Raw genomic sequence first — 17,567 nt, 5'->3', positions numbered from 1 at the left:
TCAGAGTAACCTCTGATTTGGGACTCTTTACAGCCAGGCGACGCCTAAAGCTAAACTAAACTGCATTTTGGGGAGACTTCTGAGTCCTGCCCAGCAGAGGAAAAAGTACTTTGATATTTTTATTGGCAATACCTCAATGTAAAAATACTTTGCCACAAGTCAGCTTCTTTAAAGTACAGATAGTATAAAAATGTAGTTAAAGTACCACAAATGAACAGAATTGCCCATCTCTGAATATTATGAATTAAACCATTACATAATAATTGTGAGTTGTATGTGTTTTATGTCTTCAATGTGGGTCTAATTTTATTTACCTCATATACAAGTTCAACCCATAACAAATCATAATGTGTTAGTCTCACCTCTTGGAATAATAATCTGCAAACTAAAAAAAAAAAAATACACACATAGCAAAAAAATGGAAATATTTTTAGAAGTAAAAACAACAATCCTACTTGTGTAGTACTTGAATAGAGGTACTCTACAAATGTAGGCTGGGTGCTACATGTCCGATCACATCACGTCACATTGTCCGGTCCCTTCAGTCTCAACTCAATGACCCTGAACATCCCGCAGACTGGCGCGCAGTCGCTGTCCTTGTATTTGTTCGCCACCTAGCGGCCACAGCTGGAAGTTGGCACTCCACCACTTGTTAATCTGCCAGAGGCCATTTTGAACCGCACGGCGGTGTTACCACACGCTTGGCTGGTGTGAGTAATGTGCAAGACATCAATAAACAAGAGAAGACACACAAATAAACAAACAAAACGTTGGCTTGGATACCGGCCGCGCGTAACCACAGCGGGATATTCTTCCAAAGCAACTTAACTGTGAGTATAATCTGCTGTCGCCTTAATTGAGCTTTGTTGTGAATCAATAATGTGTTTGTGGCTCTCTTGAAGCAGTTTGGGCCTCTGATTTGCAGCAGGAAATATGCATTCGGTATGAATTCAGCAATGAGCACGTTTGGTGTGTGACTGGATCTTAATTTGCTCCGGCTGAACCAGGAGGGTCTGCCTGCAGATTTTCTGTGTGGGAAATGTCGTGTGACTTGAGTTGGTGTGAGCAGCTCCGTCATTTCTTTTTTGGATTGAACCACATTTTTTTTTTCCATCACGCGTTACATTACACCCCGGATGTTAATTGCGAGAGACGATGACCCTCTGGAAGTCACATCTGTCCTGCAGATGTGGTATAGCTTTTTGTTGGGTCTGGTTCACTGGAGAGGTGATTCCGAAATAAAAAACAAATAAGTAACAAAAAATACCTTCGTAGGAATCGCTGTGATGCATATATATATATATATATATATATATATATATATATATATATATATGCATGCAATCAGCCAGTCTGGGGTGTAACTATAAGTGGCATTCTAAGCATTAGAACAGTTGTAATCGTGTCCAATCCCCCTATTAATTCCCCTTTATATATAAAAAAGCAAACACACCCTTTTAATTCCTCTAAGTTCATGAGACTGAGGCGTATTATTTGCATTGGCGGAGTGTTCGGCGCATCTCAGTTTTAAAACTTTCCCCCCACGGGTTTCCTAACTCGGCTGGTCCCTCCTGTTCGAGCCCAATTAACGAGGCGGCTAAACTCATTAATTGGCCACTTAATTGGCCCCCGCCGTTGCGCGCGCTGCTTCCGCTGGCTTCTTCTTTTTTCCCCCCCTCCCTCCCTCCCCCGCTGCCAGGCATCACAATCCCACCTTGTCACCACGATTTAGGGTCAGTCTCCCAGACGGGAAGGTGCTCCCCCTCTCCCCCTCTCCCCCTCCACCTTCCATCGGTATCTCCCTCCCTCTCCATCTCGGTGTTTTATGTCTGCGTCACAACAAGTCGGTGGAGAGCGAGAGGCAGGGATGATGGCGTCTCTGGCGGCTTGATTCCTCAGCTGCTCTGACAAAACCCGCCTTAATAGCATCAATAGGTGGAGGCGGAGAGGGGAGGGGACGGGGGTTGGGAGGAGGGGGGGGGTAAAGAAAGCGACGGGAACATGACGAAACGGCTTCGCGGGGGACGGACAAACTAGGCTGAGAGACGGACGGACAGTCAGTTTGCTCTTCCCCCTCCTCCTCCTCCTCCTTCACCTCCTCCTCCTCCTCCCCGCTTGACTGACACACACTCACATGCACGCACACACGCACGCACACACACGCGCGCGCACACACAGGCGCTCGGCACAGACAGAGACATGCATGCACAGCATCCACTTTTTGCAAACGCGCAGGCTGCGCATCCGAGCGGGCAGTAATTGGACAGCGGAGATCCACAGCCGATGAGGGCATTTCATGTCCAGCCTGCCCGGGAATCACTGTGACCCCGACGGGAAGGAGTTTCGACTTGACAGGTACCCTTCACCGGCGCAGCTGCCTGTGTGCCATATCCCTGATCCCCCCTTTTTTTGTGTGTGTGTGTGTGTGTGTGTGTGTGTTTCACAAAAGGCTAAATGCACTGTTGTGCATCCTGCGTCTGTGTTGACTTGAGTGCGTGCACGGGAACAAGCGCGCAGAGACAACGTCCGCACAGACGTTTTTATTTCACCTATTCAAGTTTTTTTTAAGGACGTTGGTAGAGAAGAAGAGAACAGCAAAGTGCCCGACGGATGCTTCAAGTAGCCGCGCACTGATCTTCGCTCATTCAATCAAACTGTATTGCAGCAGTCATCATGCAGTGTTTTTTCCCCTCTCTCTCTCTCTCTCTCTCGCTCTTTGTGTGTGTGCGTTTCATGTGTGCAGTATTCATTTGTCTTGCTCTCTGCTTGTGTACTCACTCTCATCTTTCTCTGTGGTGGATACAGGCTGTCGCTGTGCTCTGATCTAAAAGGAGGAGGGGTGTGTGTTTGGGGGAGGAGGGGGAGGCAGGGAGGGAGGGTGTGTGTGTGTGTGTGTGTGTCGGGGGGGGGGGGTTAACCCCTTTGCACCGAAGCCCGCCTGTCTTGAGAGCCAGCCGAGACGTCGGGGCCATAAACCCCTCTGTCAGCAACGGCTGCAAAGTATTCAGCGAATAAATCGGATTTCCATTTCACACGAGCCCCGCTCTCCCTCCTCTCGCTTTCTCTTTCTCCCCTCTCTGTCTCTCTGCTCAGGATGGGGGGAGTAAGTGAAGGAGATGATGTGTTGGCTCGATGGAGTGATGGACTACTGTACCTCGGCAATGTGAAAAGAGTAAGTGTGTGTGTGTGTTCACCTGGATTTTGAAAAGACTTCCATTTAGTTTTGTCAATCATTCTCGCTGACCTGCCATCTCTCTCTCAGGTAGACGGAGTCAAGCAAAGTTGTCTGGTGAGATTTGAGGACAACTCAGAGTTCTGGGTGCTGAGGAAGGACATTCACTCGTGTAAGAAGAACTCTTTCCTCGTTTTCTCCCCCTCTCTCTCCTGCCGGAGGAGTTAAAACGGCTTCCTGTTTGGGGCACTTTGTGTTTGAGAAATGCTCTTAGATGGAGACTTGGGACCTGAGCTCAGCTGTGCTCCCACTAAAAGTTTGGGTTTCCACTCTGAAACTTTACCCGATGAGTTGAAGAACCACTTTTCTGATTCGTTGCCGGTGTGAGCTTAAAACTTTTTTTCCTGTATTGTGGCTGCAAGAAAAAAAAAAAGAAAACGCAGCAGAGAAATCCCAGTCCCGTTGGAGGCTACAACGCCGAGTGCTCTGAGTATTCTGATCGGCTGCGCGCCGAAATCTAATTGGTATATTAGAGCCTATTTATGAATTTATTAGATTAATGACTCCTCGGGGGAAAACGGCGCCCCCATTCCACGCAACATCAAGCGAAGGGGGAAGTTGGAGGCTTGTTAGGACCCGGCTGAACGTCCGCCCGCCGAATGAAGTGAAATCTGAAAGGGTGCAGGAGACACTGAAATCAATGAGGTGGCAAGGATGTGAATCAATATACATAAATTAATGCCGTTGACTGCTCTCTCCCCCCCCCTCCCTCTCTCTGTCTTCATCTTTCACATTCACTCCCTCCCCTGCCCTGCCTCTCTCTCTCTGTGTGTTTCTCCGCGTGCCTCAGTCGCTGCCGGAGTGGAAGAAGTTTGCTGTATTTGCGACGCTCCTCCTCTTAAAGAACCCCTCGTAAATTGTCTTAAGTGTCGGCACGGTAAGGGAACGCGCCTCGTCGCACGCCGTGGGGCAATACATCTCCACCAGTTCTTGCACTGACCTTGAAGCTTTGACAGAAACAACACTGAAAACCATTAATTCAAAATGATAGAAATGAATTGTTGCACCTGCATTCTGGCTGGAATAAAAATGCCCAAAGGCGTGAAGCTTAATGCACAGACTTAAAGGCCACAGGTCGTCTTTACTGGGGGGGGGTTGTTGCTAATTGAAATAACTGCTACCTCATTTAAGACAAAACCAAAAGAGAGGTTTAGAATTGCATCAATTAATTCTGTGTTCTAAAAGTGACATCTCCTTGGACACAATGCTTCTGGACACAATGCATCATACATACGTCATACATACATCATACTGTCAGTCATGTGCTCGCCTGCACATGAAGCTGTCTGCTGTGAAACTCTTCACGTTCTGCTCATTGAAGGTAAAGCGTCCAAGTGGAGTAACGATGAACATGACTGTTGAGTGGAGAGGGAGTTTTCACCCCAAAATCCCAAATATCATTTTCCGCAATTAACAATTTATTGACATAGGCACAACAATAGCATTTCAGTTTTTTTTAAGTTTGTGGAGAACTGTCCTTTTAAAAGTTTTTGAAGGATGAAATAGCAGGCGGGAGGAAGTTTTAGCCATCATGACTCCCACGCAGGAAAAGGGCAAATGTTACCGCCGTGTCCTCGCGGCTAACCGCCGCGCTAACGGCAGCGCTAACCGCCGTGCTAACGGCTCTCCTGACAGTTTGTTTTGGGCCGTAAAAAGAAGACAAACGTACTGTTGTCCCCTACACGGAGAGAGCAAACTAAATGTTTTGCATCAGCTTTGAAACAAACCAGCGGACCCCTAAACACGGAGCCGCCGTGCCATTATCGCCACTCCGCCTGTCTGTCTTGCAAACACGAATTACCCGCTCTGCCTCCTCCTCCCATTACAGGTTATCACGCAGAGTGCCACACGCCAGCCATCGAACCGGAGGCTGACAGCGATTCGTGGATATGTCGGCAATGTGTCTTTGCAGTCGCAACCAAGGTCAGGACTGCTAATCTCCCCGTCTCACACTCTCGGGGGGGGGGGGGTCAAACAAACATTCAGCGTGTAATATGGGAGACATTCAGTCACATACATCCGGCTCTGATGTCACGGTACTGGCAGAAGCACGCTAATTCCCTCGGCGCTGGCTTTGATATTGGAGGTTCCACGTTGTGTCCAAGAAATCATGAAGAATCAATATTTATGAAGCTGAAAGACTCCGCTGGAGTTGAGAGAAGTACATTTAAAGTCAATCCATCACATATGCTCCATTTCTGTAGATATGAGATGAAGAAAGCACCCCGGTTAATTGTCAATCGGTCAACGTCCATATCTCATTGTCCAGACATCCGCCGCTTCGGACACTATCTCTCACGGCTGACCTACAATAAAATGAGACGAATTGCTTTCCCCCCACCGTCTCCCGACCTGGCAGCGATTCGAGGGTTCGCCGACCAAAATCAGTCCTGTCCTAAAAACGTGTTGTTGTTTTTTTTTTTTTTTTTTTAGAGAGGCGGGGCGCTGAAGCGGGGACGCTTCGCCCGGCTCATGCAGTTCATGAAACTGCGGCTTCCCTACCAGCTGTCGTCACTGGACTGGGACCCGCAGCATCTGACCAATCAGCAGCAGTGCTACTGCTACTGCGCCGGACCTGGAGAGTGAGTGACGCCGCGGAGGCCCGTTTCCGTTCGCATGTACAGCTCACGTGTGCTCTTCAACATCTGGCAACATCTTCCCTGAAAGATCTCATCAAAGCCAAAGTCGTCTTCTCAAAAAAAGGAAAAAAAAAAAGTTGCACCAAACTCTTTTTATCAATTGTTTCGCTTCTTGGCTTAGTATAAAACGACAGTAAGAGGATCCGGTGGGAGTTTACACCTGAAGACACATTTCAGCTCAGAAAATGAGAACTGTCAGACGCAGTCATCAGCCCTCAGTCCTCAATTATCCATGAATACAAGCGTGTCAGGTGGCAGATGTTAGACGCATGCATTCATCCGTGTGTTTGAAGTGTCGCCATGTTTTCGTGTTGTTGCACTGCAGGTGGAACCTGAAGATGTTGCAGTGTGGAAGCTGTGGTCAGTGGTTCCACGAGGCCTGCACACAGTGTCTGACCAAGCCACTGCTGTATGGAGACAGGTGGGTCACTCAGTAATAAAAAGCATCGGGTTCTTAATATTCAGAATTATGACTTTGTCATCGGAATAAATATATAAGAATTTCTTAGGAATTTTATATAGGACCCATTAAGTTCATGCAAATTTCCACTTTTAGACACTTTTGGACAGCTAGTTCCTTTTCATGAGATAGTAACTGCAAAGCATCATGGGATAGTAACTGCAAAGCACTTACTTCAATGGCGTTCAGTACGCAGGGACCGATAGCTTTTCGATAGCTACACCGATAGTTACTGATAGTTACTGATAGCTACTGATAGTTACCGATAGCTACTGATAGTTACCGATAGCTACTGATAGTTACTGATAGCTACTGATAGTTACCGATAGCTACACCGATAGCTACTGATAGTTACTGATAGGTACCGATAGTTACCGATAGCTACACCGATAGCTACTGATAGTTACCGATAGTTACTGATAGCTACTGATAGGTACCGATAGCTACACCGATAGCTACCGATAGGTACCGATAGCTACCGATAGGTACCGATAGGTACCGATAGTTACTGATAGCTACTGATAGGTACCGATAGCTACACCGATAGCTACCGATAGGTACCGATAGCTACCGATAGGTACCGATAGTTCCCGATAGCTACACCGATAGCTACTGATAGTTACCGATAGCTACTGATAGTTACCGATAGCTACACCGATAGCTACCGGCGGAAACGGAGTCACTACCGTTCTTCGGTTCTGGTTATTTGTGTTGTCAATCAAAACCCGAGAGAGTTGCTTATTGAAAGCCACCCAACTGATCTAAATGTGGATGCTGTTGTCATTATTACTCATTACATCAACCTTTCCTTCATAATTATGAGCTAAAGCGAAAATGGCTTATTTCCAGTAAAACGGTTTTATTTTTGCTGCACTCTTTGCTTCTATGTCATCACATTTGCCAATCGACACGTGTGTGTTTGTTTGTGTGTGAAGTCAGTATTACCTAATAGCAGCTTGCTGATATTTCTATCGGGATCTAATATTTGGTATTGGTGTTTTAATGTGAGCAATGTGCCTTGTGTGTTGGCATGCTTTATTTTGGTCGCCAAATGTTGACTTATTCAGGTTAGAATGAGTAGAAATCTACCTGTGGAGGCTGAGATGAATATACTTTCCTATTGAATGTCTTTATGTTGACATAGTCTACTATCACTACGTGATTAATTGAGAAAACAGTTTAATTTATGAAATATTAAAAAATATTGAAAGCACACCCATTGTATTTTCTCAGGCAGAGGTGATGTTTTCCAATGACGTCTTCAAATCGCCTCTTTTGTCAAACCCACATTCATGAAACCCAAATATATTCAGATTAAAAATCACATAAGCCAAAGAAAAGGTGTGTATATATATATATATATATATAAATATATATATACATATTCCATCCGTACCTCGTCTCGACAGTAGCTTCCCGTCTGATTAAGACAATCACACAAGGGCGTCTCCGTGACAGCCTCGCTTGTCGGAGAACTCCCTTAATTAGCTCAGCGCTAATGTACTCCCTGACTGCGGGGACCGGAGACGCATCACCTCGTGTCACCTCCCCGCTCGCTGATCAGATAAGCCGAGGGGAGGACGCGCGGGATGCTGATCGCATGTGATAAAATGCACCCATCCATTCGGTCATTACGGCCATTAACCACCTGTGTTGGCCTACCGAGCCCCACTCCCACCCTGACACCTTGTTATTGCCCAACCCGTCTTGGAGGGGGGGAGGGGGGGGGGATTAGATTGACAGTCGGGGAGAGTGCGGCCGGATCGGTGCAACATCTGCTGAGCAGGTGATGGAGGAAGAGTGAAGCCCGAGTTCACAGTTGGAATAGTAAGCATTTGCTGTCGGCTCTTCATCTTTCGCGATGACCTTCAGCAAACACGTTGCACGCGGCGTGAAGGACGGACGCTCGCGTTGTTGCTGAGCGGAGTTTTCAGGGTGACCCGTGACACAATGTTATTATAGGGAAAATAACACACCTGTCTGCTTATTATCAGTTCATGATAAAATACCTGGAGAACAGAGACGTGTAGGCAAAGAGGCCGAAACCACGCTGCACATGAAGAACTTTGTTATTGTTACAGGTGTAAATGATTGCTGGAGCCTGTGCAGCAAACCATAAAGACAAACATGACAGCTCTTACTAAATGACAAACTGAAATAACCCTTTTTTTTGAGAAGTCACATGATGCTGATTTCCATGTTGTTTTTTTTCCTTTGTCTTTTCAGGTTTTATCAGTTCCAGTGCTCCGTGTGTACGAAGGGACCGGAGACCATCCAGAGACTACCCATGACCTGGTGATGTTTGCAGCCAAAACCAACTTCTAAGTCATTTAAAACAGAACTATCATTTCTCAGTACTCCCGTCCACCGCTGTTTCACATGACATTCAACATTTTCAGTTATTTCGTAGAACGTTAGCATAGCTTTCGTTCACTCAGCTATGCTAACGTTCGGATCATTCTTTACCTTGTTGAGTAGCTCACTTGTTAGAGTAAAACTACTGGTGGACCTTCACACAACAACCCAGCACGTATCGATGAATTAATTGTAGTGATTTATCAATAAAGTAATACAAACTCGCTATATCAAGGTACGCTCACAAATATTCTGAAATGTGTATAAAAAAAAGACATTAAAAAGTGCATAGGTCGCTTTTTTACCTGTTTGTTACATCTAATCTTTCTTTTGTTTGGTTTGAAACGCAGGATGGATTTGGCTCATTTGGTGCTCTACCATCTCTCGCTGTGCTGCAAGAGGAAATACTTTGATTTTGACCATGAAATCCTGTCCTTCACCAACGAGAACTGGGACTCGTTGCTCCTGGGCGCGGTATTGATATTTCTCCGTTCAAGCACCATGATGAAATAATGTGAAATGCTGCCTGCCTGCCCCTTTTTTTTGCATTTGAGACTTGAAGCCTATTAGCTGCCATTAAAGCACATTTTTAAAAGCAAAAGAAAAACAACCATGACCTCCATGTCAGCTTCAAGGGGGAACACCACTAAGAATTTGCAGGTTGACGTTGGATCTTTTAAAGATCTAGTTCCTGGACTCTCAAACGCTCATCAAGAGCGATGAATCCTCAAACTAAGTGCAAATGTTCCAATTTGTGATATTTCCAATTCGAAAGTCTAAAGTTGCTTCACAGAGACGCCGGCTGTTTTTAAAACTCATTTTGAAGCACATTGTTTGCCCTGTCATCACCGGGCAGCGGGGCTTTTTACGTTATTTCTGTCCGCGTCGGGCGCGAAAGAAATTCGCCCGACGCATTAACGGCTTTTCTGTCTGACGGCCGTCCACTGTGTCAACACGGCTTTGTTTTCATTCCCCTCCCGTCCTCCAGCTCTCTGACACGCCGCGGCAGGACCGCTGTCACAATCTCCTCAACGCTCTGAACTCCCACAAGGACAGGTGAGCCGCCGCATACGATGAGCGGAATGAACACCGAGCACACATGACCGTCTTGATGAGCGCCGCTCCGTGAATAGAGGGCTCCGTCTTAGTGCGCCGCCGGCTGGAATGAGCAAAGCGGAAACGTGCGGCTTTGAATAAAATGCCGCTGCCAATTAGACGGGATGAAATGAAACCCTTCTCGCTGCTTATTTCGTCCCGGTGGAGGAGAACGCAAGCTGTTGGTGTTAAGTCACAATAGCCAGTCGAGAGGTCTAATTGCTTTTAGTGGAAAAAAAACAAAATTATGAAATACTGTGTTCTCACACTGAGTATTTAATCTCGCCCCAGGTTCGTCTCCGGAAAGGAGATCAAGAAGAAGAAGTGTCTCTTTGGGCTTCAGGTGCGAGCCCCGCCTCCGCTGACGTCCGATTCGTCGCCCCTCATCACCGACCAGCCTATCAACATCACGCACCGGAGAAGGTCAGCGTAAGGGCGGCGGCCTCTCCTCTCATCCTCTGTCTCGATTCCCGCGCGGCGGATAGTCATTACGCGCCAACAATCAACGGGCGGTTTTCACATGCCAGCAAAAGTATCAGCGCGTTATTATTCGCCTAAAAGAATATTTATCCCCCCTGAGTGCTGCCGTTTGTAAATCCGTAAGTGCGTGTGTGCACGTAAGTACGTGTCCTCTACTTTTTAATATTTTCAGCGTTTAGCTGGAGCTTATTCAGACCGAATTATCGTGGAATCATTTGCAGTTTTTTATCATATTATTTGAGTCTCTGAAACACAAGCAATACGTTTTCTCACACGGAAGCGGAATTAATATCGTCGGTAATGTGTCCTCTAGTTCCCTCTGCTCATCTAGAGCCTCGCTGTACCGTCGGCGAGAGACGCTGCGCTTATTGACTGTAATCGTTTCGGGTTTCGCTCCTCTTTCTCACAGAAATGTAAGACGTTTGCTTCCACTAGAAAGAAGACAACGCAAAACGTTTACAAGGCAAAAAAAAAAAATGTAAGCCGTGGTTCAACCTCGTTTCAACCCCCGTCTCAAGATTAGGCAAATGAAACGTAATTTAGACATTCTAAATTCCTACTTTCTCAAATGAGTAGATAACACAAGACACACTGCTGACACACAAACTTATATTCACTCAGATTTTTCACAACGTGTGAAGTAATTCAAGGGCTTTTGCACTGAGCAGCGTGGGCTAAATATTGTTTAGTATCCTGCACTCATTTTTAACCAGGTCAACATTTCCTCTTGATTGGCACCATCTTCTACACAGTGTGATCCAACTAATGTCATCTGAAATATCTGAAGGTTAAAGGGCCGATTGTAGCAAAATAACTAGACAATAAATATAAAATAACTAGCTCTCCAGAGGTAACGTACACTCTTTGACAGCGCTTTACGTTTTGCTTGATCTTCAGAACAAAACTATAAACACGAGATATCTAATTATTAATCATTTCCATGAATAATTTGGGCGTTTTTGCCTGTGCGGAGATTAGACAGGATGACATGCAACAAAAGTCCCCGGCTTTCCCCCCCGACGGACAACGCCGCCATCAGCTCGGCTTCCCTTTAACCAACCAAAGCTCTCCAGCCACCAGGACGCTTGTGTGAAACATTCCCGCCACCTCGAGGACAAATCCTTTCCTGTCTTAATTACCCTGTTTTTTTTTTCTTTCAGCCAAAATATACATTTCAATTTCTAACTACCTCCAAGCCTCTAATTAGAGCGAAATTAAGAGCATGTCGTGCATTCCAGTCTGCATCTTTTAAATTGTGGGAATTGTGGTTTGTCTTTCTCCATATTTTCCACCGACTGCTGATGATATTTGGCCTCATCTGTATGTGTACAATATATATATATATATATATATATATATATATATATATATATATATATATATATACATACACACATACAGATAATGTAACTAAATGATCACCGCTCTTATCGTCTTGTATTTTACGCCTCTCAGTCGGCTCTTATCCCACTAACAAGCTCAACATTGCAAACAGGCACTGTGTGTGTGTGTGTGTGTGTATTAATTTATGTGTTTTGTCACTCCAGCCCTTTGTCACTACCCTGTCAGAGGAGAGTGGGGGGGTCGGAGTCGCGTAAATCGAAGCGGCGCATCATGGAGACACAGGTCAGTGCCTCTGCCTCCGGCTCGGGGGCGAGGAGGGAGGTCCGGGCCACAAAGCCTCTCCGATTAGCTGTTTTTTGTTGTTGTTGTTGTTTTTTTCCCCAATGCATCCAGGTAAACAGCTCTCCGCGATCCAAATAACCTGTCAGTCAGAGCGCCGTGGTGAAGGTTCATCTCGCAGTCTGAACGAGTCGGCGCACCTCGGCCTTTTCTCCTCGGCGTGATCGCTGCACTCTTAACGCGGTTAGAATAAAGGCAGCTCGCGCCGGGGATGAAGTGTCGCCGCCAGAACGTACCATTCAAATACCAAACCGCTCAGAAAGCCGCTCGTGTGTTTCATCAACATCTGCAGTTCAGCAGCGTATTTATCACCGCCATCAAACCCAATTCCCAGGGGACCGCCGCGAAATCAGGCGACGCCGCATGTGGCGGTTATACTATTTTTACCCGGCGTTGTTGTCGGCTCTTTGCGCCGCGTCCTCCCACCGAAGCACTCTGATCCGTGTGCGTGTGCGCATACAGTAATCCCGGGACAATGCTCCCCACACCGGCTCTCCCTTTCACTCCGCCGCGTGCGGGCGCTCCTGATTGATGCTAATCTCCGTCCGTCTTGGAGGAGCAGGTTCGTTGTCGCAAGCGGGTGAGGGAGGGAGGGGGGGAGGAGGAGGGGGAGGTGAGACTGGGAGGAATGCTGATATGTGAAGGCCGGGATCCCTTCCAAGTGCACTTTGCAGTCGATTACAGCTCGGCCAGGTGGCGCTGGCACCTTGGCGGCGGAGTATTGACGGAGCGCATCCATTTAAAGGCGCAGCCGTCAGCTGAGGCCGCTGAATGATAATCTCCTCCCCTAATAGTTACTCCAGAGAGAAGAACGATAGCGGCCGGAGCCGTAAGTCACAGTCCGGGGATGAGAAACGCAGGCGGCGTTCGCCGGTGACCGATCGCTCGGGAGGCGCCGTGGTGTTCTGACTTTTCATGGGCGGCGAGTCCACATGTCAGGAGCGCTGAGCCGCCTCGCTGACCGGACGCCTCCACACACTTTCATCACGTAGACGTATTCGCCACGGAACCGGACGCACCTGCTGGACTCCTGTGATGACGCCGCCGCGTGTCTCCTGTGTCCAGGCTTGTCCGCCGCCAGCCGCTGCCAACCCCATTGAGCTGCGGCCATGTTGCCATGGCTACACGGGAGGGGCCAACATCTGCAGCTCCAGGAGGTCAGAGGAGGAGCTTGGTTTGAGGTGAGGGGCGTCTGTGAACATGAGATATGTGAGTTTACAGTTAATTACATTTGGCATCGTGGAGGTTGGTTTACGGCCCTTTGCCCGTTTTTATTTTCCACACTTTTGTACTCTCGTTTAGAGCGTGGATGCATTTGCGCATCAACAAAGTCGCGCGGTGGAAAAGTCTAAACAAAACACTCACTTGCATCTTACCCTGAAGTTATTACATTTTTAAAATGTTACTTTTCAATCAATGTGGACTAAAATGAAGAAAACTATTTTTGTATTCTAGTTTTTGTTTGTCTGACCCAAACCCTTTTTTTGCAAACAGTTCTTCATTCTAATTTGATTTCAGATTAAAGTAGCAACACGGTGGATGTCTTTAACCCCTGTGCGCTCCGTCCACAGCTCTCCTCCCAAGCGGATGTACGCTCTGTACCACAGCACGTACAACGGAAACACGGCCCTCTCCAGGGGCCTCCACCACTACAACAGGTTTCTCTCACCCGCTGTTCTCCTTTGTAGCGACATGTGTGGAGTGAAATAGTCACACGTGGGGCCCTCGAGCCCAACCGTAGCTGTCGGCGATCCTTTTCCCGGCGCGTAAATGTATTTCTTTCGACTATAGGGTTGGTTGTAAAAATGCACTTTTTCAGAGTGCCGTTTGAGACACAAAATTAGCATTTGTCACGCTACTAGACGCCCCCCGTTGATCCGTTCAGTATGCAACGTTTACAAGACCAGACGGTCCCTCGTTTCCATTTGGCCCCTTTGGACCAGTTGTGTGAGGATCTTTTTGAGCTTCTAATTGATACTCGGCTATAAGAGTCACGTTACTCCGGGTTTAAAGCTGCCGACTGACTCCCGTGCTTGTCTCCGTCCGTCTGCCAGCGCGGAGGACACCTGCAGAGTGCCGCCCCCTTGCTTCCCATACCCCCTCAACTCCAACGGCAGCCATCACCACCACCACCACCACCATCACCACCCCCACCAGCAACACCACACCCACCAGCACCAGCCTGGGCAGAAGCAGCCGGAGCCCCTCATCCTACGCGACGTACCCCCGTACCAGGCCGGTATGGGCGTAGGGGGCGGCGTGGGCAGCGGAGGAGGAGGAGGAGGCGGAGGAGGCGGAGGCGGAGGAGGAGGAGGAGGAGGAGGAGGGGTGGTTGTCGGAGGGGGGGACGGCTCGGGGGCCAGGAGCTGGGGAGGAAGCGAGGCGGTGAGGATCTTGGCGAGGCGCGTCACACCGGACGGGAAGGTGCAGTACCTTGTGGAGTGGGAGAACGTGAATTTGTGCTGACACGCAGAGACGCAATGACTGTTTTGCGGTTGCCAAGGGAACGCTGTGTGTGTGTGTAAAACGTGGCAGTGTTTAAAGTACAGACTAAACAAAAAGGGGGGGGGGTGGTGATCTCTACGCGTTGCAAATCCAGGTTGCTCTCTTAGAATCGCCTCTATTCTGCATCGTTAGACGTCACTACTCGTTTTTCAATGTCCCTCTTTGCGAGTGTTCTCTGGTATTTGTACTGTTAACTTTGGAATATGCATTTGCATTTATCACGTTTAAAAGTGGTGAGGATGAAGGTACTCAAACCTCCTGATGATTTGTCAATTTGCTAATCAAGGAGCGCACGTGTTTATTTGTCCACTGTGGATTAGCAACAAGACATTTAGCAAAGACGGATTACTGCTTTTTCATTGCTTGGGTGATATCGGGGAAATTTCATAAATTTTTTACTTTAATTGTCCTTTAGACAACATGCTGCAAATTTAAAGGCACAGTCGGGAGTGTTTCAAATAACAGAGCAAAAGCTTTGAGAAATTCATTTAAATCAACAATTTGATGTGACTGTTCACACAAGCATATATGAATAAAACAGTTCGAAATTACCGACGTTGAACTGAAATCCTCCGGAGGTTTTTGTATTTTTTCCTCATATGTTAATAAGAGATTGCAAACATGTTGTTATGGGGTTTCTTATTTGTTAAGTTACATTTCATACATAATTTACATTTAAACTACTGTATTAGAAATAGAAGCCACGAGAAGGCTTTTGTTTTATAGATAGAATTATATATTCACAGTATATTGCTATGGTCAAATAACTTTTTATTTTATTTTTTTTGGCGTGGTTGAATAGTGCCTATTTGGGTTGCGTACCTGCCGGTTGGTGTGCCGACCCGAGTGGACCATTCAGACGACGGAGAGATGAGCGAGGCCGTGTTGCCAGTAGACCAGAGGACGGCTCTCTATCCGTTCACAGATACACCCACGCGGGTCACGAGGACCAGCCGTCATGTTGAGTTGTTTTAATCACAACAGGACTGTGGCGTCGCTGTACATTCCAAACGAAAAAAGGGACAAACATGTTATTGAAATGTCTGTTTGAAGTCATCAGAATGGAAATTATTTTGAAAGAATGCAGGGTTTCTTTTTATTCTTCCTCTTTGTTTTTTGTTTTTTTTGATGGGTGTTAAATGTCATGAAGAACTAAAGGTCCAGTTCAGGTTCAGGTTCAGGTTCACGTTCAAAGGAACAGTACAGGTAAAGAAGACGCGGATAGGCCCGACTCCTCGCTCCATCCCCTAGTTTCTTCCAGGGCCTAACAGTCTTATTATTTAAAGAATACAACACGGCAGCATCAAGCGGGAGTTCACACGGCGACTGAGGCGCTGGAGTTGGAATCCATCTTCGTGCAAACAGGTCACATAAATCTAGAAGACCGCGTGCAAGTTACAGAGTTTATATTTTATACAGAGGTTTATTTCAGCAACCTGTGCGATAAAACTCACACACTCCTCTACATTCGTCGGTTTTATCTTTCAGGAAAGGCCGCATCGCAGTTTGAGTTGACAAAAGCAAAGGACAAACACAGCGTTTACACTCTCACAGTCGAACCGATGCAATCCTCTCAGATCTAATTTCAAACCCGACATCTCTTTTGAATTATCTCCTGTGCACATTTCCGGTGGAATTCTGTTGATTGCGGTCGTCATCCTCCTCCTCAGTGATTCTTGTAGCTTATTAGGGGAAGGGGCGTGTTGAACCTCTCTAGGCGAAGGTGATGAATGTATTTGTGTGTTTTCTATGGTATGTCTATACCCGTCAAGTGCTCGTGATAGGTCGTACTCGAGGTGGAACTCAACCCGATTCGTTCAAAAACAATAAAAAATAAATAAAAAGGAGGAAATGAAGACATCAACATTGAGGAACATTATTTATTTTGGGAGATGTAGTCTTAAGTAGTCGAGTCCAGGTTCAGTTTGATGTATTTTTTGGAGAAATTACGTTTGTACATGTGTACTCTGCGTTGACACCTAATATGTTACATGAATAATAAAAAGAAAATGTTTCCCCTCATGCAAAGCGTTTCTTATCTATTAGTACATGAAGGTACTCCTTGATATCTATCTCTCTGCAGATGTACAGATCCATCCAACTGAATTATTTGATAATTTACTCTGTTGTGTCTCATCCAGAACCATTTCACTCCTCCAAAAGGACAGTGACAGCTGCCGAAAACGCTGCTATACCGTTAAGAAAAAGTAAATGGAAAATAAAAGCACAATAGCAGAATGAAGCAAAACCTTCTCAGCAGCCAGGAATGAATTCATTGTGAAGTCTGTGTGGTCCCTCAGTCACCAAAGAGAGGAAGTCGCAGGAGAGGTGAGCGAGCTCGACGGGCTTCTCTTTGTATCCTCTTGTTATCACTTTACAAGATCCGCCGTGTTTTATTCCGCAGGCGGTTTCACGGCCTCCGCAGGTGATTAAGGAGCCGATCACATGACCTGCCCTCGCACATTACACAGTAGCCTAAAACTGTCCTGCTCAACAAAAGGCCCTAATAGGGCTAATAATGAGGGCTAACAATGCATATCTGAAGCACGTAATCATATGCATCACTTCTGGAAGAGAGCTTTTTACCTTTAAGAAAGTGGTAGACGGAGGCTGGCTGATTTTCCTCTGCCATCAATCACCTCCTCTGTAGGTGGTAATCAAACAATGATGGCGAGGATCCCGCCAAATTGGTCCGACGGGGGAGATGATGAATTACATCACAGCCTAATGTGTCTTGTTGGAAACATTTTCTACTTTTTTGGGGAAGAAAATGTACAAAGAGGGCCAACGTGAAAGGCCGGTGTAAATTTTGTGATTGTGCCAAACACACAATGAGATTACACAATGAATGGAATTTGTAAATACTGACTTCGGAGATGGTTACCGCATCTCTGCAAAAAGCCATGTGACATGTTTTGATTCTTGGAAGCAGACGTAATACCAATGTATTCTTCTTCTTCGAGAACACCGTAGCCCACTTTGCATCTGTTCAGTCAAACGTATTTAAAGAATGGCCCTGTCACTGTTAGGAAATGGGTTAGGAAACTAGTTGACTCTTAGTAGACTAGGAAGTCCGGTGGAAAAGTGTCCATTTTATTATTCGATTTGATAGTCCTAC

At 46.5% G+C, this 17,567-nt stretch overlaps 1 protein-coding gene across 2 annotated transcripts; it reads left to right on the top strand.

Moving 5' to 3' along the window:
- The first annotated feature begins 596 nt into the window (after positions 1-596).
- On the top strand, positions 597-16,471 carry phf1 (PHD finger protein 1). Of its 2 annotated transcripts, none has more exons than XM_040165583.2 (16): positions 597-830; positions 3,094-3,172; positions 3,263-3,344; positions 4,023-4,109; positions 5,061-5,155; positions 5,666-5,814; positions 6,197-6,292; positions 8,558-8,626; positions 9,037-9,160; positions 9,675-9,742; positions 10,073-10,204; positions 11,809-11,887; positions 13,010-13,125; positions 13,516-13,602; positions 13,999-14,368; positions 15,252-16,471. In XM_040165583.2, exons 2-16 carry the CDS (start codon positions 3,095-3,097, stop codon positions 15,321-15,323), a joined length of 1,704 nt encoding a protein of 567 aa, XP_040021517.2. In that variant the 5' UTR covers positions 597-830; position 3,094; the 3' UTR covers positions 15,324-16,471. The 2 variants fall into 2 exon arrangements, with proteins under 2 accessions (XP_040021517.2, XP_040021515.2); XM_040165581.2 differs by lacking the exon at positions 597-830 and adding an exon at positions 1,291-2,355.
- Positions 16,472-17,567: the final 1,096 nt, after the last annotated feature.

Source organism: Gasterosteus aculeatus, chromosome 20, assembly GCF_964276395.1.
Source record: "Gasterosteus aculeatus chromosome 20, fGasAcu3.hap1.1, whole genome shotgun sequence".
Taxonomy (NCBI): domain Eukaryota; kingdom Metazoa; phylum Chordata; class Actinopteri; order Perciformes; family Gasterosteidae; genus Gasterosteus; species Gasterosteus aculeatus.
This window is presented reverse-complemented; position numbering and strand designations above follow the sequence as displayed.

Bases quoted from the DNA above. Each gene is read 5' to 3' on its own strand.
- phf1 (XM_040165581.2), top strand. From the start codon at position 2,297: ATGTCCAGCCTGCCCGGGAATCACTGTGACCCCGACGGGAAGGAGTTT. The intron at 8,627-9,036 runs GTGATGTTTGCA...TTTGAAACGCAG, and splicing joins CAGAGACTACCCATGACCTG to GATGGATTTGGCTCATTTGG. The intron at 14,369-15,251 runs GTGCAGTACCTT...GTGGTTGAATAG, and splicing joins GCGTCACACCGGACGGGAAG to TGCCTATTTGGGTTGCGTAC.